This window comes from Hippopotamus amphibius, chromosome 6, assembly GCF_030028045.1.
Source record: "Hippopotamus amphibius kiboko isolate mHipAmp2 chromosome 6, mHipAmp2.hap2, whole genome shotgun sequence".
NCBI classification, from domain to species: Eukaryota; Metazoa; Chordata; class Mammalia; order Artiodactyla; family Hippopotamidae; genus Hippopotamus; species Hippopotamus amphibius.
In genome coordinates this window covers 44749764-44774461 of record NC_080191.1, presented here as the reverse complement: position 1 = coordinate 44774461, position 24698 = coordinate 44749764, and the positions used below count along the sequence as shown (strand labels likewise).

Sequence of the window (24698 nt, the reverse complement as noted above, 5' to 3'; positions counted from 1 at the left end):
CAAATTTTATGACTGCAGTAGATTTATTTTTCTCTCATTGAAAAACAATGTAATGTAAACTGCAAGATGCCATTCTGTGGGTCAGAATTGGGTTCGACATGTGTTTAATGCCATATTAACAGCCATACCTCCTTTCTCTAGCCAGCGGCCAGTGAAAAACTCAGACTTGCTGGGTAGCACGGGATGGTCCTTTCATTTACTCATTCATTCATGGATGGAATAGTTATAAATGCGAATGGCATTCAGATATGGACTATAATTCTATGACTAGGAGGTTGTTGGCTCCTAAGCTAATCAGGAACAATAAGGAGACAATCACTATCACCCACATATTCAACTGCTCTTAACAGATGGCCATAATCACTTTTAGTGTAATACATGTAGTAAGTGGCATTCAAACTAAAGGGAAATAACATCTCCAATAGTTAATTTCTTCAGATTAGGAAGTGCAGATTTCTTCTACAATATCCCTAAGAAATTTCCACTCAATAAATGTTTATACCATGAATAACTCACGATTCTGATATCAAGAGTCATATTAGGGTTAGAAAATATGTTAATATTGTAGAAGAATGGGGACACCTAATGATAAATTATTTCCAGAGCCTGTATTTTCAGCATCAGTTTTTATTTTGATCACATTATTCTACTATCATAATAAAGACTTGCACAATTACTTCTGTTTCAATCAGTATTTCTTTTTAAAAATCCTGTTACATAATTTGATTATGGTAGGCAACTAAATGCAGTATAATTTTACTTGCCAACAATGAAGCAAGCTTTCATAATAACAATTAATCAGAACTAAAGGAATCCTAAAATGTCTGTATCACTTGTCAGCAGCGTCTCTATCTTTGGTAGGATGTAGCAAGATTAAACTCTTTTATTCTAAAAGAATGAAAGTGAATAAGCACAAAGCACATAGTTCTCAATATAGATATGGGGGAAATTTGGGTACATTGTTAGTAGTCAGCAATGAAGAGGGAATTGTGATTTAGGAGAAAAGAGAACAGAAATGATATAAAAGTTAATTTTCAATTCTTAAATGTTAACCAAGTGGAAGAGGGGAAAATTAGATGTTTCATTTTAGAGTTGAAGAAGATTTGAAATGTAATATTGCTTTCAAATTCAAAATTTACATTGAACATTTCAATTATATTACGTGACACATGGGATGACTGTTCTTCAAAAAAACCCAGCATATTTTCTAAAATTTCCTTTTACATTCTTGAATTGCTATAATTCATCTATGGTTATCTTAGTTTCCTTTTCAAGCTTTTTGATAAAAGTTGTTTGTTTGTTTTTTTAACTAAAAAAAATTATATTGTGATCACTTACATTTACAAAATTTGGGGAATACAATTACATAATTAATGTGCCATCATTTTTATAGAGGAACATAAAATCTATTGTTCTTCTTTTGTACCAAACCAAGGAAACACATGATATGTCCCATCAATCAGTAAAACCGAGTGGCCTTTTTTCCAGGCCACAACCAAGAGAGCAAAACCTTAGGGTTGCATGTCTGTTAGAAATCACTGCAGTTTATTTACTCAGCAGGGGACCTGTCGTCTTTAAAACAAGCCTATTCATCACCAACTATCAAATTCAAGGCCCTTGCTGCACATGCTCTGAGTGACCATGTATTCACAACTAAAACCTTTGCTCAAACATTTATTTTGGGGCTTAGCAATGTTACCTTTAGAGGACTAAGGAAAAACATCCTACATACGCTGCACACTAACCTACCTTCACTGACCAAACCCTGAGTTCTGTAAACCCGGGTGCCTGTAAACCAGCATAACAAGAGTTTGCTTTCTGTCTACAGGAGGAAACCCTTCAGCGGGCACGTGAGGAAGAAGAGAAAAGGAAGGAGATCACAAGTCATTTCCAGAGCACTCTAACAGATATTCAGGCCCAGATTGAGCAGCAGAGTGAGAGAAATATGAAGCTCTGCCAGGAGAACACAGAGCTCGCAGAGAAACTGAAAAGCATCATTGATCAGTATGAGCTCAGAGAGGAGGTGAGGACCACATCAAACAACTTAGAAGCACTGCATATAGATCCAGATCTGGGTTGTGAAGGTGGGGAGCTTGGTTAATAACAAAGTTATGGCCAGCCCTCTCAACTGATTAATATTTAGGATTGGATTTCTTTTACAAAATAAAAACAGATGGTATTACAAAACACCTGGCTGAAAGTCATACGGGATTTCTCCAAAACTGGAATAACTGCAAAGCAAAGGCAATAAAATAGAAAGTGGTGGGCCATGAATGCAGTTATCCTTGAAAACAGTATTTCTCAGCCTTTTTGAAACTCTCTCTACAGAACCAAGAAATACCTCACACACTCCGTTAAGAATTACCGTGTCATCTAAATTAGGTCTGCGTTGCATTAGCCGACAATCAAATAACAATATACATACCATTATTATATATATAATGATTATAGTAATAATGGCATTATTATTTATGCTTAGCTTCTGCCAAGCAATGTGCTAAGTATTATACTTTACATACAATATGTCATTAATTGTCTCAACAGTCTTATGCACTAGATAATAACATATTATCCACATTTTATAGATGGAAAGCAGAGGCTACGAGATCGAATCACTTATCTATAGCCAAAAAAGCCTAGAGAGTTTTGTTGTCAATAGTTTACATTAGGGGGACTATAAGGATTTTTTATTATTCCAAAATTATACTTTAATATTTAATATGTTTTTAAGACTCCAGATGTCCCCTCAGGATTTTGATATTTCATATCCCTTTTTCCATCCCACCCAAATTTTAAATCTCTGCCTTAAAATGTAATATAACATAGTCAAAGTAGCTCTGTTGGCAACATGCTAAGATTTTAACAAGAAAAAAACTGAGCCAATAGAAGATGGTAATAGCAGTTAGGTAAATCAAGAAGCTCTTCACACTAAGCCATAATGCGACGCTACCATTTTACCTTGTCACAAATATCAATCCTGCTCCAAAGTGGAGGTTCAGGAGAAGACAAAAGGGAAGGAGCTAAAAAGAAAATGTCCATACTCTTCAGAGAGATCACATATGGGAATGCCTGGTAGACTAGTTGTATATTCCTAGCATTGTTCCTAGGTAAGGCCCAAGGATAGAATTCTAACATGTCCTCTTGCCAATGGGCCCCCCTAATGACCAAGAAATTCTCCACACTGAGGCAGAGTTGCAAGCTTCTTTTCACCAAGGTAGTCAAGAGGTCAAAGGCTGTGGAGGAGGCAGTAGTATATTTGCATATCAATCCATCTGTGACCCTTGGCCCTGTCTTGCCCACCAGAGAAACAGAGTTGACATCAGGGGCTCCTGCCTCAGTCCCAGACCCAGGGCCACAGGCTGTTGCCTCAGGGCTTCCTCACAACCCTTGAGGCAAGCATGCAGAGGAGAATTCACCATGATAAAATGAATTAATGCTGTGATTAAAAGCAGTTTTACATTCATAGAAAGAACCAAAATACCAAGTGATAGTGCTGTAGCCCTTGCAATATGTATCACTCTCTGTGCTGCCTAGCATAATAATTAGCACCATATCTAATAGTCACCAAATTTAGAGAAATACTGTTGGGACCTATGGGAGTTAGCATTGCTGAACTCTGGCACCTCCACCTTCTGCAGCCACTTTTGTGTAGTGCAAAATGCAGGGGACTCCACCAATTTATAACTTTCATATAAAACCATACGTGATGCCAATGCATTTATTCTTCTTTTTTTTTAAATCTTAAAACCCAGAGAACATGTGTTTATGTCAACATTACTTTTTTTATATATATTTTGCAGCACCAAAAATAAGTCAAGCTTGATATGTGCACTTTATTTTTCCTTAGCATCTGGACAAAATATTTAAACACAGAGAACTGCAGCAGAAGCTGGTGGATGCAAAACTCGAGCAGGCGCAAGAAATGATGAAGGAAGCAGAGGAGCGACACAAACGCGAAAAGGAATATGTACTTATCACCTGCGTCTATGTGCTCTGTCTGCAGCCTCGGGGTCAGAGAACCTCAGAGAATGTTGTCTTTGATAATGGTCATAGAGCCCTAGACCATAGAGAAAGAGCCTAAGCTCCCCTGGAGGATGAAATTGGCCAGCCCAGTAGGAAACACTGTACCTACACTGTTTTTTACATAAAACAGTCATGCATCCATTCGCCAAACCTTTTTCAAGCACTTTTCATGAGCTATGCACCATTGTGGGTGCTGGGGTGTAGCGGTGAACAAGCTGGAGGAGGCCATATCCCAGCATGGAAACTAGAGTCTAACTGAGAAGAGACAGGCAATAAACAAGCAAACAAACAAGGAAGGGTAATTTCAGATAATCATAAGTGATACTAGGGAAACAGGGAGGAACCTCAAAGGGGCAGAAGGAGGGGGCCTATTTTAGACCAGGTGACTAGGAAGGCCTCCTGGAGAGGAGGATGCTTGAGCTGCGCCCTGCCTGATGAGAGGGAGTCAGAAGGAGGTCTGTAGCAGCAGTGTCTGTAGAAGAGACAAAGGTCCTAGTGCTGGAACCAGCTTGGCATCCTCCAGAAATTGGAAAAGATCAGGGTAGCAAGAGCAGGTTGACCCAGTGGGAGAAAATTTCAAAATGAAATTGTAGATGTAAGCAGGGGCCAAACTGTATAGCTCTGTAATCTTGAAATGTAGTTTGGATTTTATTCTAAATATAATGGGAAAGTACTGGGTAGTTTTAGCAAAGGCAGTGACATGATCTGCTTTGCATCTGTAAAAGGTGAATTTGGCTCATAGGTGGAAAGTGAACTAAAGAGGGACAAGAAAGCAAGAAGAAAGCTAGGTAGCAATTTAGGCAAGATCTGATGATGCCTTGGATGGGGGACGCGACAGTGGAGAAGGAGAGCTGGACATGGATAAAAGTTATGTTTTTAATGTAAAATCAATATCAAATGTCAACATCTTCCAGCTTTGAACTGGAAGATGGTGACAGTGAGGAAAGGAAGGAGTCAAGGATGACTTCTGAGTTTCTGGTTTAAGAAACAGAGCAGTGGCTTTTACTGACATCTCATTAACCCCAAACACTCCAAAACAGATGAGAGAACTGAGGCTCAAAAAGGATTTGCAACTTGTTTAAGGTCACTCAGTGCTAAGTGACCAAGATGTTGGTCACATCTCTGGTGTATCTGCTCCCAAAACCCAAACTCTGTGATAGTACATCACACTCAGAGGTGTATTTCAGAGGCACAAGTTAAAGCACATGTCTGTTGCTGGGGAGAGAGATTTAAGACACAGTTAATGGACCATTTGAATGGATCATTCAAATCTGGCCATTTAACAATTGATCACAAGCTTTGCATTTACCTAAAATCAGACTAGAATCACTTTGTTAGAATAGTAATTTTTTTAAAACTTTGATTTTCAAAATTGGTGACAAAAGGGTGAATTTTGGAGAACATAACTTGGTGGACACTGCATAATTTCAAATCAGATGTCCATGTGCTCTTAATAAAATGATTAACTTATTAAATCCATCTACAACCTAGCTCTCAAAGTAAGAAATAAAGCATTTACTTATTATTCAGAGTCCAAGAAAACAGATACTCCACTGTTGATGTAATTACCCTCAGGTAAAATATGCTTCCTATAGAATATCAGTACCTTTGGTATTTAATATATGAGACATGGCAGAGGAACAACTAGGCAAAGAATCATGTGAGAGAGACTGGGGGGCAGACATGGAGTGACTCAACCTTAGCAAGAAACTAGCATACTCCCTCTTTCCTTCCCTGATTTAGCAAAACAGCAGGTACAAGTCAAAAAAAGGTAGTCCCCCTCAATTTTTCAAAGCTGGCTACATTCCTGGGTTCCAGCTCTGACACTTTTTGAAAGTGATGAAATATCAAGTCAGAGATGGGGGGAGTGGGGGGGGCTGTGGTTCTTCATTTCAAAAGGAACAGGCAGCCTCCTTCCTCCCTCTTCATCAGGAACCACACATCACAAAAGGGCCCCTGTGTGTCAAGCAAGGACGGACCATGTACATTGCTGCCACACAGCTCAGATGGCCAGAGGCGGCGCTGCAGGTCTCCCACTCCTCAGCTGCCTCAGACCTCTCTTACAATGAGTCAACTGCACTTCTATACTAATTGATCCTCACTGCTCACTGGGAGGCATGGAGGAACATATATAATCCCCTTTTACCAGTAGAGAGGTCAAGACTAACTTAGATAAGAAAAAAGATGCCTCCAAGTTTTTAAAAATAATGATTTTATTATTTTTGTTCTGATAACAAAAATGGACTTTTTTTTTAATAACATGGATGAACAAAAAGGAAAAAATTTATATCAGCCTATCTTGAAATAAAATAGAAACTTCTTAACTGACGGCTACCTGACTGACTAATGAGGTTATCCATGATGTTCTCCATTCTCTGTAAGCATGCTGACAGATGCCCATAGCATGTTGAATCCTGGGGCTAGTTATCCACTCTGGAATATCTAAACGTGTTTGCTCAAGTTAAGTAACATGGAGCTTACCAAGAATTGGGTCTTTGCTCCCAACCTTTTCTTCCCAGTTATCCTTGGTTTTGTATTATATAAATCAACAGAATGATACATAAACTGATGAAATATGTGTTAAAAGAGTTGTTTCTAAAAAAAAAAAAAACTGTGCTTAATGATTTGAAAGCCTAGATGTAGGCAAAGAGCAAAAAAACAAATGTCAAGTTAGATGTGAGCAGCTATAAAAGACCAGAAGAAAGTTGTAAAACTCTAGAGAATTATCCAATCAAGCTGTTTTACAAATATCTTAGGTCTTTAGGCTCTAGCACTGTTTTAAAACAATTATAAATCTTACATGGCATATTACAGATAAGACTTTTGTAAAAACAAGGCAAAAACTTTCCGAATTCCAATCAGGAGATCCATACCCAAAACAAAGATTGTAGCCCGACATCAAAACTGATAAACAAATGAATATTCATTTTAAGTTAAAATAACGTCTTACATACGTGTGTGTCGTTTTTACGCCTAAAACAACTTTTTTCAATTTAACCCATGAGTTCCAGTTCTGATCGCGTCTGACATGAAGGCCTTGGTTGTATTTGAAGGGTTGCCTTATAGAAGAGGAATGAGACTTCTCTTATAAACCTTATACAGTATTTGGAATAATAGGTCAAATTTCTAACCTGGTGTTTTTCAAAGTATAATCCATGGATCATCAATATCCAAATCATCTTGGGTATTGGCTCTAAGTACAGATTCTTTTTTTTTTTTAACAAATTTATTTATTTATTTATTTATTTATTTATTGGCTGTGTTGGGTCTTCACTGCTATGCACGGGCTTTCTCTAGTTGCGGTAAGCAGGGGCTACTCTTCATTATGGTGCAAGGGCTCCTCATTGTGGTGGCTTCTCTTGTTGCGGAGCACAGGCTCTAGGCACGTGGGCTTCAGTAGTTGTGGCAAACGGGCTCAACAGATGTGGCCCACGGGCTCTAGAGCGCAGGCTCAATAGCTGTGGTGCACGGGTTAGTTGCTCTGTGGCATGTGGGATCTTCCTGGACCAGGGATCGAACCCGTGTCCCCTGCATTGGCAGGTGGATTCTTAACCACTGTGTCACCTAGGAAGCCCCCTAAGTACAGATTCTAATCACATCCTATACTTCCTAACTTATTTCTTTGAGAAGGCTCTGCATTTTAACATGCCCCTGAGGAGATTCTGATGCATACTATGGTGAACAGTGGTCTAATATGAAGGAACAGTTGCTCACAACAGTGCCCCAGGTGGGGATATTCTGGAGATGTTCAAGCAGAGGCTGAAAGACAGTTGGGCAGAATTGCTACAGAATGGTCCAGAATTTGGTGGGAGGTTGAATTTTGTATGATTCGTGCTTGACTTGGAGACTTTTTTCTTTTGTTTTTTATTAGAATCACTAATTTTTAGTTGAGAATCAAACTTTTTAAACTAGTTGTTTTTTCTTAGCTTTCTTAGATTCTTTACAAAGTTCCCCCAAAATTACCTAAGAGGATTATTTAGCAAGTAATTAAGTTTACACACAAATTACAACAAATGGTAATCTAAAAGACAACCTGACAGTCTTTCCATGCATTCTCTCTTCTCACAGTTGCTGAACCAGGCAGCAGAGTGGAAACTTCAGGCCAAAGTGCTGAAGGAACAAGAGACAGTCCTGCAGGCTCAGGTGAAGTGCGGGGACAACAATGCATGGGGTGTGCCCTCCTTGCTGTGAACCAAAGATGGTCTGCACAAGGCCTTCCATGTGAGAGGGGAAGTAGGGACAGGAATTGGAAATGAAGAATAACTTCATATTTATTATTTTTAAGTAAAAATCAAAGTACAATGTTATATCTAAGAAAAATAAACACTCTGTACCAACAACTTCTAGTCAAAAGGTCTGTTGACATATCAATACAATAAGCTGGTAGCCAGGTCCTCACCTATCTGTTCATATGCCCTCTATCTCCTCCCTATTAAACTATCAAGATAAGGATAAAATGTAAGCTGTCCAGATGCACCATCTATAATTGTCAATACTGAAAATTTCCTTACTTGTTTGATATTATTTATAATAAAAGGAAATTAGAAAAGTAGAGTCAGCACCCACTTTTTTGTGCTATCAGAGGTTGGCCTTGTCAGTGGCGAGTGATTAGAGCTGGCGAACAAGTCAGAAACCATTTTGATTTGGCTTTGTGGTATTATCTGTGTGTTTTGACTAGACTATGGGACTTCGTATTTCAGGCTCAAAAATAAAGCCTCACGCAACAGCTGGCTCTGGAGGAAAGCCATCTTTCCATCTATCCATCTTTCTGGTGCCCTTGGGGCTCTGCCCCTCCTGGCAAGGCCAGGCCACAGAGGGGCTCTAGCTCCCCTGCTGGAAGAAACGCCCAAGTGCTAAAGGGACTGTAAAATCACACAGAGCAAACTCACAGAAAGTAAGAAAATCAGAAGCCTTCCAAACTGGGCAGCATTAATTTAAGGCTTGAATAATTCACTTGTAAATATTTACGTGCTGACTGCTGAATATTTGTTCTTTGTAAAAAAAAAAGTTGTTCATTTGATGAATGAACAAGTTCAAAGAATACTTGTTCATTTTTTTAAAAAGAAAATAAGAAAAACAAAAAACTTAAAATCACAAATTATACCACTGCATAGACAAAAACATAAAAAACATTTTGCTATCTAACCTTCCTAAAGCACACTTTTCCAATCTGTGTACCAAATGCAATGAAGAATTGTTTCCCCTGCTCATATAATATATCAAAAGAGTTTTAAGATATGAATTACACAGAAATTTGAACCATAATTTTTTTCACTTTAATAGAATCAAAGGACTCAGTTAAAATACTAAACTCTAAAGTTACAAACTCAAGATCATCCTTTAGGCAGTCACACAACACATCATGTCATGGTGTGGGGTGGGTGGCAGGCAGTGGCAGCTCTCTAACCAGAGGCAGGCAAGGGGAAAGGAGGTGTGACCTCACTGTCCAGCTGTAGAGGGGTCGGGGAGAGAGTCCAGAGAATCAAGTCAGGGCTTCTGGCTCTATCTCTGCCCCATTCACAGAACAGAGCCTTGAGATGTACAATGGACAGTACCTGAAGCTATTCATTGTTCACAACGTCTGTTATAAGCAATCTCTACTCCTCTATGCTAAACGAAGAATAGATTAATACCATCAGACTCTGGGCTAGAGAGTGATTCATTCAGCTGGTATCAGAATCCAGGCCTTTAATGATCTGTGAAATAACATAAAAGTGTGATCCAATTTCCTACCTATTCCCCCTCAAGTTTAAAAAAGTATGAACCAGGGTTCTAGACTTGCCAGTGTTCCTCGTTCATCTCTCAATACCGGGCCAAGTCCAGGGACCAATGTCTTCTACTGAGAAGCTGTCTGATTCTGTGCAACTCACCTAAACCTCCCTGGACCTAAATTTCCTGGTCTGTAAAATAAGGATGCTTTAATGGATCAATGATCCCAAACTGGAGTCCTCTGACCTCTGGGAGACCCATTACTTTTCAGTATTTGCAAAACATAACAGCACATAAGGCAGCAGCTACTATCTAAAATGTAGATATGTTTTTGACATTGTACCAGTTTTTACTCAGCAGCATGGATAGCAGTTATTCATATGTTTGATTGTTTATAAAAGGAAAATGAGTTAATGTGTAGTATATGCAGTTTTTTTTTTCAAGTTATACATTCAAAGCCCTTAGCCCAGTGCCTGCCCCATAGTAAGCATAATTAATTCAACTAATATTTACTGAGCATCTAAGTGCTAGGCACGGTTCTAGATGTTAGAAATATAGTACTTAATAAGAGAATCAAAAACCCCTGCCTAATTAAAATCACAATCTAGTGATAACAATAATATTAATTAAAATGCTAACAATTGATTAGTATGTGAGCTAATATTAGTATTATTTCATAGGTAAGGATCCACATAGTGATATATGAGACAAAGAAATCTTCAGTTGCAAAAAAAGTTTAAGAACCACTGGAAAAGATGATCTCAAGACCCTGTTAGGCTCCAGGTCATGAATGTAGAGAGTATCCAGAGCTGAAGAACTCAGCTAAACTAGTTAACCCTGCCTCCTCCATCACCTTGCTTTCCATGGCATGTGGCTCTCTCTGCAAGGACCTCCCCTGTCTATCTCTTTTGTCTTCAAGAAATTTTCAAAACTGCAATAATAACTTAATCATCAAGAAGAATATAGAAGCCCCGAATCCCCATGTGCAATAATGTTTAAATGAGCTCCTCTTGAAAAGTATCAGCAATATATTTTTAAAACATTTAAACCTTGAAAAACAAAGTCTGTCATAGATAAGTCTGCAAAGCATTCAAACACTTCTTTTGGTTTGACAATTAAAGGAGTGGGATGGTAGGAGGGAGAGACCTTGGTCCCCATTTCCATGGTCTGAGCAAAGGAAATAACTAGGACAGATTGTGTTTTCCTAGATGGAAGTCACTTTTCAGTCATAAGACGACAGCTTGCCAATTTGGGGCATGATTCTCACTTAAGGAAGAGATGTCTGGCTTTCAATTATACAAACCAAGGCAAAAGAGTAAATGTCAGAGATGATCAATGGGATACAACTGTGGCTACAAATAGAGTGTTCATTGGATCGATAAGGATGAAGATGGTAGTAGATGTGGGAAGTCAGCAATACTAACACAACACAGCAACAGCAGACACAAAATACTACCCCGGGGGAAAGATCGGTGAGTCAACTGTTAAAGATGGGTAATCATAGTGTTTAATCCCAGAAGACCTCACCTTACCTATATAAAATGAAAGGAGATTCCTCTGCAATTACCATTATAATTGGACTAGTTCCCAAATCAAATCTCCCAAGCTGGCTAAGATAATTCCAGGACACATTTCTGTTTCATATATGCTGTGAATGTCTGTAATTAATATTTGTGCTCAGGTAAAAGAATGTGTGTGCTGCTCAGCCCATTTAAAAGTGAAATGTCAGGGCAACTGTTGTTATTACTAACCCTAGATTAGTTTGTTTCCATTTCTGCCTCTGGTAAAAATACTGAGGAAAGACCTCTGGATGTTCCTTCCATGTTTCTCTGAAATACCAAAGTGAAAGAAGGAATATGACACATCAAACATGCATCATGTCAGCATAATAGTTAGAGGGAAAATACAACCAACCAAACATCCATAAAGTAAACAGAAAGTATACATTTTTAGTTAGTAACAATAAAAAGTGTCAGAGTTGCTTACTTGAGAAAAGCATAGCCCACACAGCTTTTGCCACCTATGACAAAGAGGTCATATAGGAAGAAAAGCAGGATATTAAAAACAATCACTAAAAGAAAGAAATGGAAAGCTATTGTTTAATGGGTATAGTTTCAGTTTTGCATGATGAAAAGTTCTGGAAATTGGTTTGCACAACAATGTGAATATACTTAACAATATTGAACTGTACACTTAAAATGGTTAAGATGGTAAATCTTATGTGTATTTTACCCAATTTAAAACATAAGAGAAAAAATTGATGGTCACTAGAAAAAAGCCAGAAGTGGTAAATGAAGTGAGACACTACTCCTTGCAACCCTGGTGTGTCTGTCTTCTCCATGCCACAAGAAAACACGGGGAAGGGAAACAAAATCCGCCCAATTTATACACCAAGAGAACATTTTGCCCAAAGAATAAGGACAGAGCTGGCCGCGGTGGGTGGGGTCGCTCCCGCTGATACTGTTAAGGTTGCACCAGTGAAATGAACCACACACGTGTCCACCCCTTCTCCTGCCTGCAGCCTGCAACGAGAGGGCTACAGGAGAGGGTCTGGGAGGAGACCATACCTTCAAACCCCTGTAATTCTGCTGGAATTACTGAAAAGTTGGAAAAACAAAACAGAGAAAGTAAGGGAAAGAAGTTAATAGGAAGCTTAGCCAAAAATGCAAATAAACAGATTTTGTGATAGGTGAAGAGGATCAGGCTGGGGGTAGCTGTTCCCACCCTAGACCACTAGACCACGGGCAGTATAGGCTGCCAGTCCCACAGGGGCTTACTCTCAAATCAAGGGACTTGACCTATTCATGCATCCTAAAGTCAATTCAGTGGATCCCAGGCAACACTCTGGGAAAAAATGAAACAGAATTAAATAGAATATGTCAAGAGTGCATTGCATACAATGAGTAAGTATAGTTGACCCTAGAACATCAGTTTGAACTGTGCCGATCTAATCACACATGAATTTTTTTTTTCAATAGTAAATACTATAATACTGCAGTATCCAAGGTTGGTTGCATCTGCGGATGGGGAACCACAGTTATGAGGAACCAGGAGTACAGAGAGCCAACTATAAATTACACACAGATTTTGCACTTCACGGAGGGTCAGCGCCCCAACCCCCTGCGTTGTTCAAGGGTCAGCTGTTTATGCACCATGTGTGTAAAACCCTAGGGCACCTTCCTGGCTGTGAATTCCCTAATGCCACTTTAGCCAGTCTTTCTTATCTGTGTGCCAAGGAATCACGAGAAAAATTTTAGGCCACTGGAGTTACCCCAGTTTTATTACATATCCACAGTGCTAATGATTCATTTCAGAATGATGGTCAGCTGTTGCTTGACTTTTCTTTGGAAAATCCGTTTCCTATGAAAGGTTTTATATTATTTTGTTGTTCTTGTGTACGGCAGTAAAACCTCTGCTATTCTGAATCATGTGAGAATGAGCCAGTCTAGATAAGCAAATTTTCTTGGTTCTAGGGGTTGTTTGATTCCCACACACTCTCTAACTCCCATCCCCAAGACTGGGAACTCTCCAACCTACTGGCTTTCGGTCAGTCACCCTTCTCTGCTTTTGAAAGGACAGTCTCACAGGTACCACTGGCCAGTTGGTGCCCAATTGAGGACTTGAGGCTGTTCCAGATACTCAAGAGTACCAGTCTCATTTGAAAATGGAAGCTTTCCATGTCAGTAAACAAGAATCATCCATATTAAATCTCCACTCACTCAAAACATGCTATCCTAAACTTATATTCAAAAGCAAGACTTTATTATTGTATCACTGTCAATAACAATCAAGTATTTATACACTCTCCTTCCCTATCCTTCCCTATTCCCACCCCAAATACAAGCCTTGGAATTAAGGATGTGGAGGTACAAAGGCTCTTCTCCATACTCCCATGCTAACCCATAAGATTTTTTTTTTTTTTTGGTGCAAATTAGAAAAAGGCATTTCTTCCTCAAGACTCATTATTTCCATCTACTTTTTTTTAATGGTATAATAAGCTGAATTTGTTGAAAAGGGACATTGAACTGCTATTGGCTAGAACACTGTATTTATAAATACACAAATCACAATGTCAAAAAGGGAAATGACAATTGCTTATAACAGCACAATGTGCATAATGGCAGCAACCCTAGTCCACATCTGGCCCACACTTGTCTACATTCTCGCTTCCTTCAAGACCCAAGTTCAAGGCTCACCTTCTCCACAAAAATGTGACTCATATGATCACCTGCCATGTTCAACTCTTTCTCTGATCAGTACTTAACTGAGCTGGTACTTTATATTCACTGTCCTGTAATCAAGTTGTCTTTGGGATTATCTTCATATCAGGAGTGCAGGTCCCTCAAAAACAGGAACTATCGGTTAAATGCTTTTGTATGGAGTCAGTGCTTATGTTCATTGCTCAAAAAATGTTTTTCGTAACATTTGGCAAAAGTTATGATATAATAAAATGGTGATGACTTTTTATTATTTCATTTTTCTTTAAAGTACTTCAATCATACTCACTGACCTAGGCTGATCTCACAGTAAAAAGAATTGAACATATCACTAACATTGTATTGAGAATTCCCTTAAATCATTTTTCTTCTCAAATAATAAACAATGACACGTTGTTTTGTTCTGGAAGCATTCTGAAAGCAGCCCTAAAACAGATCTACTCTTTCCCCTGTTTACAGCTTACTCTCTACTCCGGAAGGTTTGAAGAGTTTCAGAGCACACTGACAAAAAGCAATGAAGTGTTTGCCACTTTCAAACAGGAAATGGATAAAGTGAGTAGTGCTTATCCCTCACGAAATACTGACATTCGCTAGTTTGACAGGCAATTCTCCTTTGGGTTCATTTTTCTCTTGCTAAGATATTTCAGTGCATTTCATGAAGTAATGAAGCATTTATACATGCAAATGAGATCTGAACTGTATTTTTTTTATTGGTAAGTATCTGGTGAATTAATCTTAGGAAGAATCCAAAAACACTAGGATACATTTTCACTCCGAGGGAGAATATTTTCTTTTTCTAGTCCATGGAGAGGTGTAAAAAGAAAAGAGCTGGCAATTTAATATTATGTTGTTTATACTGAAATAAAAAAGAATCTAATCTTCTAAAAAGATTTAAAAAATAACTTTCATACAAATATGCAAGGGCAGAATGTTAGAGTAGAAAATACCATTTCATAGGATCCTACTCAGAAAAGAATATACGTAATATGATATAACAGACAGAGCCTTGAATGAGAAGATGAAGTCTGAATTCAGATTCTGGGTGTGTTCTTACTCATCAAGTATCAGTGAACAATTCACTTAACTTCCCCCTTATCTATAAATTAAGATACTATTTCCCTGGCCTACTTCACAAGATTGTGAAGTTCAAATAAGTTAATGTATTTTTAAGGGTTTTAAACGTCTTTTAAAGTCTTTTACAAATATAAGGTGCTAATATTATTATTGGACATAATGTTTAAATTCTGTTTAATTCAGTGTTTTCCCAAAATGAAATCAGCAACAGAATTGTGTTTCTGAACAAGCACTGGCATTAACCCTTTTTAAGTGTAGAAAGCATTCTTTAAAAAAAATTTTCATAAACTAATATGATAAATTTCACACTTCATGAGCAAACAACAGGCCAACACTTGTTAAAAGTTAGTTTTCGCACTCCAGGATGGATCCATCCATTTAAAAACAATTTTTTTAATTATAGTTTTAATTTGGAATAAGTATTAGAGTAGGAAAAATGTTGTTATTTATTTCAAAATTACATAGTTTTAAGATTGGAATAAATATTAGAGCAGGAGTTTTTTATCTAGAGTTCATTTACAGACTTCTAGTAGAATTAGCAAAAAAATTGATATGCATATTGCATTTCTTTAGCTGTAATCCCATAGAGTTCATCAAATTCCTAAAGGGGCTGATGACTTTTAAAAGGTTAACTGAGTCAAGAAATGATCAAAATAAAAAAGCAGTCGAGGCTCACATAGCTTCTCTATAGGGCCCAGGGGCCAACAGCCTGGGCCTGGCCTCTGCCTCCAAGCAGACCCAGCCTCAGGCAGCTTGGTAAGAAGCAGCCAGTGCCCAGGTGCGGTTCATCCAGGGTAACTGCCTTGTCCTTCACTTCATTCAAGCAGAGAGGAGATCCTATCACCAGGAATGTGAGTAGTTTCAGGTCTGAAAAACCCAGCCTGCATTTTATTCACTTCTGTATGCCCTACACCTAGCCCCGGCCTGGCTACCAGCAGACACTCTGCACATGTTGCATTAAATGAATTGACTCCAGCCCTACTCTTCTGATAACTCACCTGAATATTACTCCACCTTTCTGAACCTTACTTTCCCCATTTATAAAGTGGAGGTGAAAGTAGAACACTCCTTGGGGGACTGTCTCAAGAATGAAATGAATAACGCATGCAATCACATTCTGTGAATCCTACTGCACTCCACGAATGTGAAGTCTGAGAAAATAGAAAGTTGCCTTTCTGTGACTCCTTCTCAGATGTGCCCAGATATTATCAACATTTTAATAGCTAAAAAGCCAGGCCAACTTTCTCACTAAAAGTCTTCCATTCAATATAGTAAATAATCTAAATTTCAAACTTACTCTTGGAACTCAATAAAGCTATTTTTGTTTTAAACAAAAGACAAAGCAATGACAAAACAGAAAGGCCCTAAGTAGTTTCCTTTCTCCTGAACTGGCTCTGGTGCAAATAAGTTTGTTCATCACTGACCTAGATGATTCAGAAATAAAGCATGACTCTCTCTACTCAATCTTCATTCCTTGACATCGAATTTTTGCTTGCTTCAGCAGCTGGTAACAAAAGGACTTTTCTTGACGTCACATATGGAACTGATAGTTTCTTTTATATATTAACTCTTCAGAATTAACATTAGAACACTCTAAATTTTGTAGACCACTAAGAAAATGAAGAAGCTGGAAAAGGACACAGCCACGTGGAAAGCTCGGTTTGAGAACTGTAACAAAGCTCTGTTGGACATGATTGAAGAGGTGAGGAAGTTTTTCCCCTTACTCATCTTCCCTTGTCTAGTCAATATATTTATACTCAAAAAACAATTATGGCCCAATACCACAAATGATCACTTTTGAAAAAGAGCTGAATTTTTCTGGGATGTGATGTAAGATATTGTAATAAAAATAATTAGAGCAAAAGTAATTTAGACTCGGGTCCAGACTCATAAAGAGCATTGTGACCCTAAGCCACATGCCTACTTGTTGACTCCAAAGCTGTCCCCAAAGCAGCACCACACCTGCTGGACAGAGACTTCCTAAAGGGCAGAATAAGTGTTTTACCAGTCCCTGAATTTCCCTGGTGCCTGACACATAACAGGCGCAGAATAAATTAATTAGTCGATTCGAACATAACAGAGAAGACACCTGCCCAAGCACCCAGGGTATGTGCTATTTTATAAACAGATATGGAGATATATTGTTTAATTCCTCCAACAGGCATTTAAATACTGACATTACATCAGGCTCTGGAGGTTTTGCGACCATAAAGGCAAAGATACATGGTCCTTGACCTGAGAGGCAGGGCTTTCAGGTGAAGGTCTCTCCATGTAAACAAGTGAGATTAAAAAAAAAAAAAAAGTTTTAAAAGGTAGAGTAGCACAAAGGCGGGGTGAAGGAGTAAGATGATTTCATCCACAAACACACCAACATTTCTAGAGAAAAGGGAACTGAACAGTTGGAGAAGCATCATGAATGAGTGTGTGGTGAGTTCCTCTGGATATAAGTACTGTTCTAACAATTCATCCCAAATTGCAACCAGTTCCAAAGAGATGTGCTTATTATTCACAAACATAACTCAAACAGTTGCTGGATTAGCATACAGCAGTTTATCTATAGAATAGATAAGGCACTGCTGACGGCCAAGTCCCAGTCCATCTCAATCATTCTGCCACAAGCTTCTGCTTCAGCCTTCTAAGTCTTAGAAGCAGAAAAATTCATCTGTTTTAAGAATTTAGACGCCCTAGACTGAAGCAGAGAGCAGCTTTGCTATCTTTCTTTCCTAAAGAAACGAATATGTGGATTAAAGTTCTACCAGAGTCTCCAACACAATGCAAAAATAGAAGTAATGTCCTTGACCAAGTATCTGTCCAGCCACCACCCTGGGGTCAGAGCCTAACAGGCAAATTCCTAAACAAATGGTTTTGCTTGTCTCCACAAAGCATCCCAGCAATTGAGCTTTTCAAGTCTTTTTATGAGCTTGTGTGTTTAAATCACAGAAAGCACTGAGAGCTAAAGAATATGAGTGCTTCATGATGAAAATTGGAAGGCTAGAGAACCTCTGTCGTGCTTTACAAGAGGAAAGAAACGAACTCTATAAAAAAATTAGAGAAACGAAAATGCCTGAAAGGGATGACCAAGGTCAGCACCCCTCTGATGACGACGAGCCAGAGTCAAATACCTTTGCGAGTGAAGAAGCTGACGCGGAGGAAGCCAACAACGTTCACAAGGCTGTGCAAAACCTGGCCGCAGCCTTCAAGGTCATTCATCATTCAGCGTCAACGCTCGACACGTCCAAAGAAATCCAACCGGAAGTCGGCAGTCCTACCGCGGGCGTCGGCACGGCCCTCAAGGGGTCAGAACCAGCCCCTCTCAGTCCAGCATGCTGTTCAGCGTGTCCCCTGCCTTCTCCAAGGTTTCAGGCTGATGCTGAGACTGAGGGAGGCGGTGAGGCAGAACCTGCCCTCAGAGCGGAGTCAGGAGCAGAGGCCCAAGACGATGGCGCCCCTGCTGGAGCACAGGCTAATCTGCAGCCCCGGAAGCCAGAGGCAGCAGCTTCCGGTCAGGCCCCGGAACCCCCGGCAGAGGTCTTTCTACGGGTGATGGAGGCTGGCGGTCCTGCCCCACCGCCCGCAGCGGGAGAGGCCGGCGGTCCTGCCCCACCGCCCGCAGCGGGAGAGCACATGCCAGCTGGGGAGTCTGGATGTGAGCCCAGGAGGCAGCCCCCAGCAGCAGCAGCAGAGCGGCTGCCAGAAGGGACCTCAGCTGGGCCCCCGCTGCCCAAAGTTGCCGACGCCAATCTGGAAGGAGTAGACTAAGCCTCCTCTGCCTTCGGAGGCTGTTCTTCCTGACTTTACATCGTTGTAACAGATTGTCTCCTGAAAGAGGCATTAAGGGCTAGGGACGTCTAACGGAAGACCCTTAGTTAGAATCAAGACATTTTAAAATGTTATGCAGCGTACTTTCAGCTTTTGCTATTTGTTCTCAATTTGCAGCTGTTTTGGAGCTTTTTAACACTGGTTGATAGTATAATTTTCACAAATGGCAACAAAATATACGAGTAACAAATGTATATTAATTTGACATTAAGATGGCACTTAATTCAGTTTCTTAATCAACAGTAAGATTTGATGTTTAAAGGTTTCCAGTACAATATATAAAAACTGAAAATGTGATGCTTTATTTCCATAGCTTTTAATAAGTTCCATAGTCAGTAATGGATGACCATTTAAATATTATATACTTAATATGGGCATATGTGCATATGCATGTATGTGAATATATACATATGTGTTTATGAACATATATACACATGTATATTTTATAAACGTGTGCAAGTATACACATTACATATATGTTTCTCATCTCTTTTTGGATTTGTCTCATGCAAAATATTTAGATGCTTATCAAAAAAATTATATCTTACTTGCACCTGAGACTACAGTAGACTACTGCTCTGTGAATCAGAAATAGGTTCAGAACACGAGCATTATGTTGAGCAAAAATAAGAAATCGGTAGTTCAATAAATTCAACCGATGGATTAAATGACAGAACAGCAGTTGCATGAGATTGCAAGGCTATGCAGAGTGCAGAGACACAAAGATGGCCAAAAGAGGCCCTAAAAAAGAGGAAACAATCACAGCAGTAGACTGCTCACCTCTTCCATCTGCTTCTCCTACACAACTCAGCCCATTGTTTTGCAACCCCCCCCCCCCCATGTAGTGAGGCACCCACTCATGGCTTCCTGCAAGGAAAGGGTTGGAAGTGGGAAAGAGAACTAGGGGATGGAGGGATTAAGGACCATCGGGCTGAGAGACTGTGCTGTGGTCCCCCACTTCTTGAGCTAGAGGTCTTGAGAGAGCATATTCACCTGGCCCTGCCAACTCTTCAGTTGCCTCCCTGTTGTTTACCACTCTCTCCAGATGGCTCCCCACCACCTCTTGCTGTCACTGCCCCAGTCTGCATTCTCAAAGCTTCTGCTCCTTCTTTCCAGCCCTCTCCTTTGCAGCAGGAAATTACACTTAGCCCTCATCTCAATTATGGCTTAGTAAAAGCTATTATTTTTCCAAAAGAGAAATCCACACAGGGCTCAATATGAGTGATGAGGCTTACAAACCAACACATTTTCTGCTTTGATGAATTCTGTACAGCCAGAAGTACAAAGCAAAGGACAAATGGGTACCTACTCAAAACCACTTGAAAAATAGCTGAGGATTCAGGAGATGCAAAAGCTAGAAACACCTGGAGTTGTCTTCATGAGTATTACATTATCATTGCATGACAAGAACCTCCAATAATACTGACAGCACGAATTACTCTATCTAGAGTAAAGAGAGACTGCAACAGAGAAATAAGAAGGAAGAAAGAGAGGTAGGGGAAAGGGTAAGAGGAAGGGAGGGAGGGGGAAAAAAAGATCTAACCCAACCCTACCTTAAAAGTTGAACTCAAGTAGAAAAATGATTAAAAGCAAGATTCTCTACTACTCATCCAAGAAATCATTCTTCAGTGTTGCATGTGGCTGTCTGCTAAAGTACACAAAGTGCTTGTAGGCAGCAACCATATGCTATAAAAATTGTAAACTGCATTAAATTTGTTTGAAGCAGACAGGGAGAGTAGTAACAAAATGCTAGTCAGGAAAAAAAAATCAGGAAAAAAGCATATCACTATTTGAGAACCCATGTATTTTTAAAGGCTTAAGATATTATAACCACAGGGTATCCAGCCAAATTCAACATTAACTGGAAATCTTAGAGATTTAACCATTCATTTAATTCAGAGCCAAATATGCACTACAATAATCCAGGAGGGTCTCCTTTCCCATTATTTACAGAGGCTGAACTTCCAAGAATGGGGTAAGATTAGGTAATCATAGTAAAGTCTCAGTCTGAATGTTTAGCAAGAGAAACAGGCAGGAGAAGGGCCAAAATCCAGTAAATCAAATATTCTAATACCCAAAGATCATTTTTTTTTTCTATCCAAAAGCTTTCATAGCAACACATTACTCACTACAATGTATATCTTGGGCAGAGTTTCAGATACAATAACTTGCCTGAAATTTGCAAGGCTTAATATAGGCTTTGGAAGAATTATTTTAATATTCAAAGAATGTTTTATTGTAGTCCTTTGGCCTTACTAATTATAACAATAACTCATAAGACCCAAAAGAATAAGGAATTTCTGTTCTTTATCAAGGTCATGTAACTCTTTCTAGAGATGCCAGGTCTACTTTCCAGAAACACGGGAGTTATTGTTTGCTAAATAACTATAACTTATGTATTTATTAAAAAGGCACTTCTCTTCCCACATGCTCCAGTAGTGGTTTTATTTTTTAAATTTTCATTTATATTTATTTTTACTTTCGTAACTTCTGTGTTTCAACAATACCTAACAAAGATTATGGCTGAATTTTTGGTCTATGAGTAGAATGTACCTGCAGTGAACACTCTGAAAATCCTGAGGGGTGTGTGTGTGTGCACATGCGCATGCAAGCACACTCAGTGAAAGAAAAGAGGGAAGGAGGAAGGGGGAGAGGGAAAGAACATGGCCTAATGAGAGACCAGATCCCAGACTCATCTGCCTGGCCAACCGCTGCTGCAGACCTATCGCACTTCAATGCCAGTCTCTCCTGAGACCATGCTTCCACAGGCTTCTCTGTCATGTGCCCTCTCAGAAATACTCTGAGGAGTAAGGGAAGAAGTGTAGAAGGTGTCAGCTTATTTTCCTTCCTCAACCCAGTTCCTCTAATTGCTTCAAGAATTTTCTCTAACAAGACCAGAAGAGGCCCACTGCTCTGCCTTATTCCCTCTCCCCAACACATCTTGATCTGGGAGGGTCTTCTTGAACTCGGCATTTCCTAGCTTGCTTGGAGAAGAGGATTGCTTAGCTAGAAGGAAACAAAAGATTAAACCCTGCCCTTTTTGTATGGTATAGATACACATTTTAAAAATAGCCCTTTTTTGGGAAATAATAAAAGTATCATGTGTTTGTTGCAAAACTGAGGCTGCTTTTCAATAAGACTAAGAGATTGTTAGGGGAGAGATCTTTTCAGTAAAATTTCCTTAGCCTCTTATCTAACCAGTAGTTAAATCCAGTATTTAGAAAAAATAAAAGTAATTAAAATGTAAAGAATTTGCTAAAAGAAGATATGAAATAAAAATGATAACTCTGGTCTCTAAAATTTGTTCCCATCATAAACTGGCAAGTAGGATTTAGGAAGTTAAGTAGGCAAGTAGAGTATACGGGTTAAATTTTCACAAGGCTTAAATAATTTCCATTTCTGAACCTGAAAATGAAGTTATCATTAGATCAACCATGAGAGCACTTCGTGAGACTAGAAATATTCATAAGTGATAGCAATAAAGGTTTTCCTCAACACTGTTCAGTTGTACCCTCAATACCTGAAGTTGAGTCTCCTTGGTGGTATCCCCTGATAGAAGTTCCACAAATGCTAGTTACTGATGCATATGTGTGTGAATGTACACACATACACGCACACAATACACATGTATAAAATTTGATGTAGATTTAACTCTGTTCCTATAGGTGAGTCTTTATACCTGTACTTTAAAGGATACTTAGTATCATTTTTCCTGACAAGGACAAAGTACAAAAAGGAATCATTTCTGCATGAATAAGGATATTTGATAGAAACATTTAACTAGCAAAAGAAACATAAATTCATTGATCCATGGCATAAAAACTATTCACAGAAGCTGTTTCACTCTATCAGGAGATAAGAAACGAGATAAATCACTTCAGCAGGACAATCAAGCTTGGCAAAATCCGAATGCAAGTCCTTCCTGCTGGATATTAGAGCCTTAGACTTTCTATTAACACCAACACCGATTCCATTTTATTTATTCATTTATTTATTTGCAATACATACAAATATTTTTGAACGAATGGTTTATTATATTAAAAAATTTTTTTTTACTCTTTTTAACCCCAAATTAATTTTTTAATTAAATCCATTTAAAAATTTTGTACAGTTTTTAAAAGTTATTTTCCATTTACAATTATTATAAAGTACTGGCTATATTTCATATTTTAACTTTGAATTTCTTAAAAGGGACATATCATGACGTTCAATTACCTCTTACTACAATTAAAACATACGTAGGTGTGAGACTCATTATTTCAGAACTGACAGTCAATGGATGACATCATAACACAAAGCCACCATAAGAAGCAAAGCAAGAAGACATATGTTGAGAGGAGAAGGAAGAAGGAGAGAGAAAAGCTATTATATGAAAGAGAAAAATAAAAAGATAAAACTTTAAGACTATTAAGAGCAACAAAGGAAGTAGCACATCAATTGGTAGCCCCTTTTGTGAAAGTAGGTTGACAAAAAGGGCAAGAACCATAATGACATTCACACACCTCCACACCATAACTTCAACTTGGGGAATTTTGTACAAACGTGTCTCTCAGTGTTGTTGTTTTCTTGTCTTTCTTCTTGTTTGCCTTTCTTTGAAAATAATAAATGTGTTCTTTTTAGTATTAAAATAGTAAAATTATAGAACATTTAGAAAACAGAGAAAAGAGAAAATTTACCTATAATTCCATCACCCTAACAAGCACTGTCAGCGTTCACGAGATCATAGTGTGTTTTAAATTCCCTATCTTTTTTAACATTGTGTTAGTCTGTCTTTGGGGCAGGGTGCAGTAGTTCAAGCGAGAATAATAGCTGTTAATAGCTGCCAGCTTTGTACATTCACACTGTGTATTCGAGGTTTACATGCTTACATGGAAGCACATGTTTTTTTTAGAATAAGCATGACTATGCAAATATAAATACACAGCACACTTATACGTTATTTGAAAAAGTTGTGCCATGCAATGCACGTAAATGTTCCACCGCACATGCACAGATTTCCACGTAAACCTACTGGACATGGGCTAGAGTGAGACGTCTAAATTTAACACAGCTCAAAAAACTATATAAATATCAAAAACCAACTCTAGAGAAATACAAATGCCTTAAATAACAAACAAAAAAAGGTGAACTCCAGTTTATGAAGTGACTGGAAACATATGATAATACTGTAAATCATTGCATTGGCTAAATAGAGGTCAATGCTCTAAAACAAATTTAATTTCTTCAAAGTTAATGAGACAGTTTAGTGGCTTTGTTGCTCTAATGAAATGATGGTCACCAGCACTAGCTGTAACATATCTATTAAGTAGGGCACGGCTAAAAACCGTTGTGACCTGAGATTGCTCTAATATCTACCAGGCAGATGCAACCAGCCATGGAATATTCAGGGATCCCGTATACTAAGAAAGTTAGAATTCAGATTGATAGAAACAGTACAACAGGGATGCCTTTCATCATCTAAAGTCACAAGGTTAAACATATGTTAGATTGGAGGACTAGCAGTGTGATAGCATAGGCAAGATTTATTAGAATACAGCTAATGCTCTACCCAAACCAGTATAATTCCTCATAGACTAGTGTAATATAGTCTACATTACATGTAAGACTTGTTTTCTTAATAGTCTTAATCAAGGAGTTATTCCGCAGAATAAAATCACTCAAGTCGAATCAAAGCAAAGGATAGCACTAGTCCCTTATCCCTATTCTGCTACCAACAAGCTGGGTGACTTTGGAGAAATCACTTAATATCTCTGGGCCTCAGTTCACTCATCTATAAAATGACAGCCTTGGACTAGATGATCTCTGAGGGTTTTGGCAGCTCTGATTAAATTCTCAAAAAACTTAGGAAGTTATGTG

At 38.7% G+C, this 24698-nt stretch overlaps 1 protein-coding gene across 1 annotated transcript in view; it reads left to right on the top strand.

The window, feature by feature from the left end:
- The window catches only part of TXLNB (taxilin beta), a 35478-nt gene extending 16286 nt beyond the window's left edge, over positions 1-19192 (top strand). Inside the window, exons 4-10 of the mRNA XM_057739737.1 lie at positions 1829-2023; positions 3848-3967; positions 8092-8166; positions 14409-14501; positions 16630-16725; positions 17964-18572; positions 18609-19192. Coding sequence (XP_057595720.1) covers positions 1829-2023; positions 3848-3967; positions 8092-8166; positions 14409-14501; positions 16630-16725; positions 17964-18572; positions 18609-18782 — 1362 coding nt within the window. The 3' untranslated portion in view covers positions 18783-19192. The remainder of the gene's footprint in view (positions 1-1828; positions 2024-3847; positions 3968-8091; positions 8167-14408; positions 14502-16629; positions 16726-17963; positions 18573-18608) is intronic.
- Positions 19193-24698: the final 5506 nt, after the last annotated feature.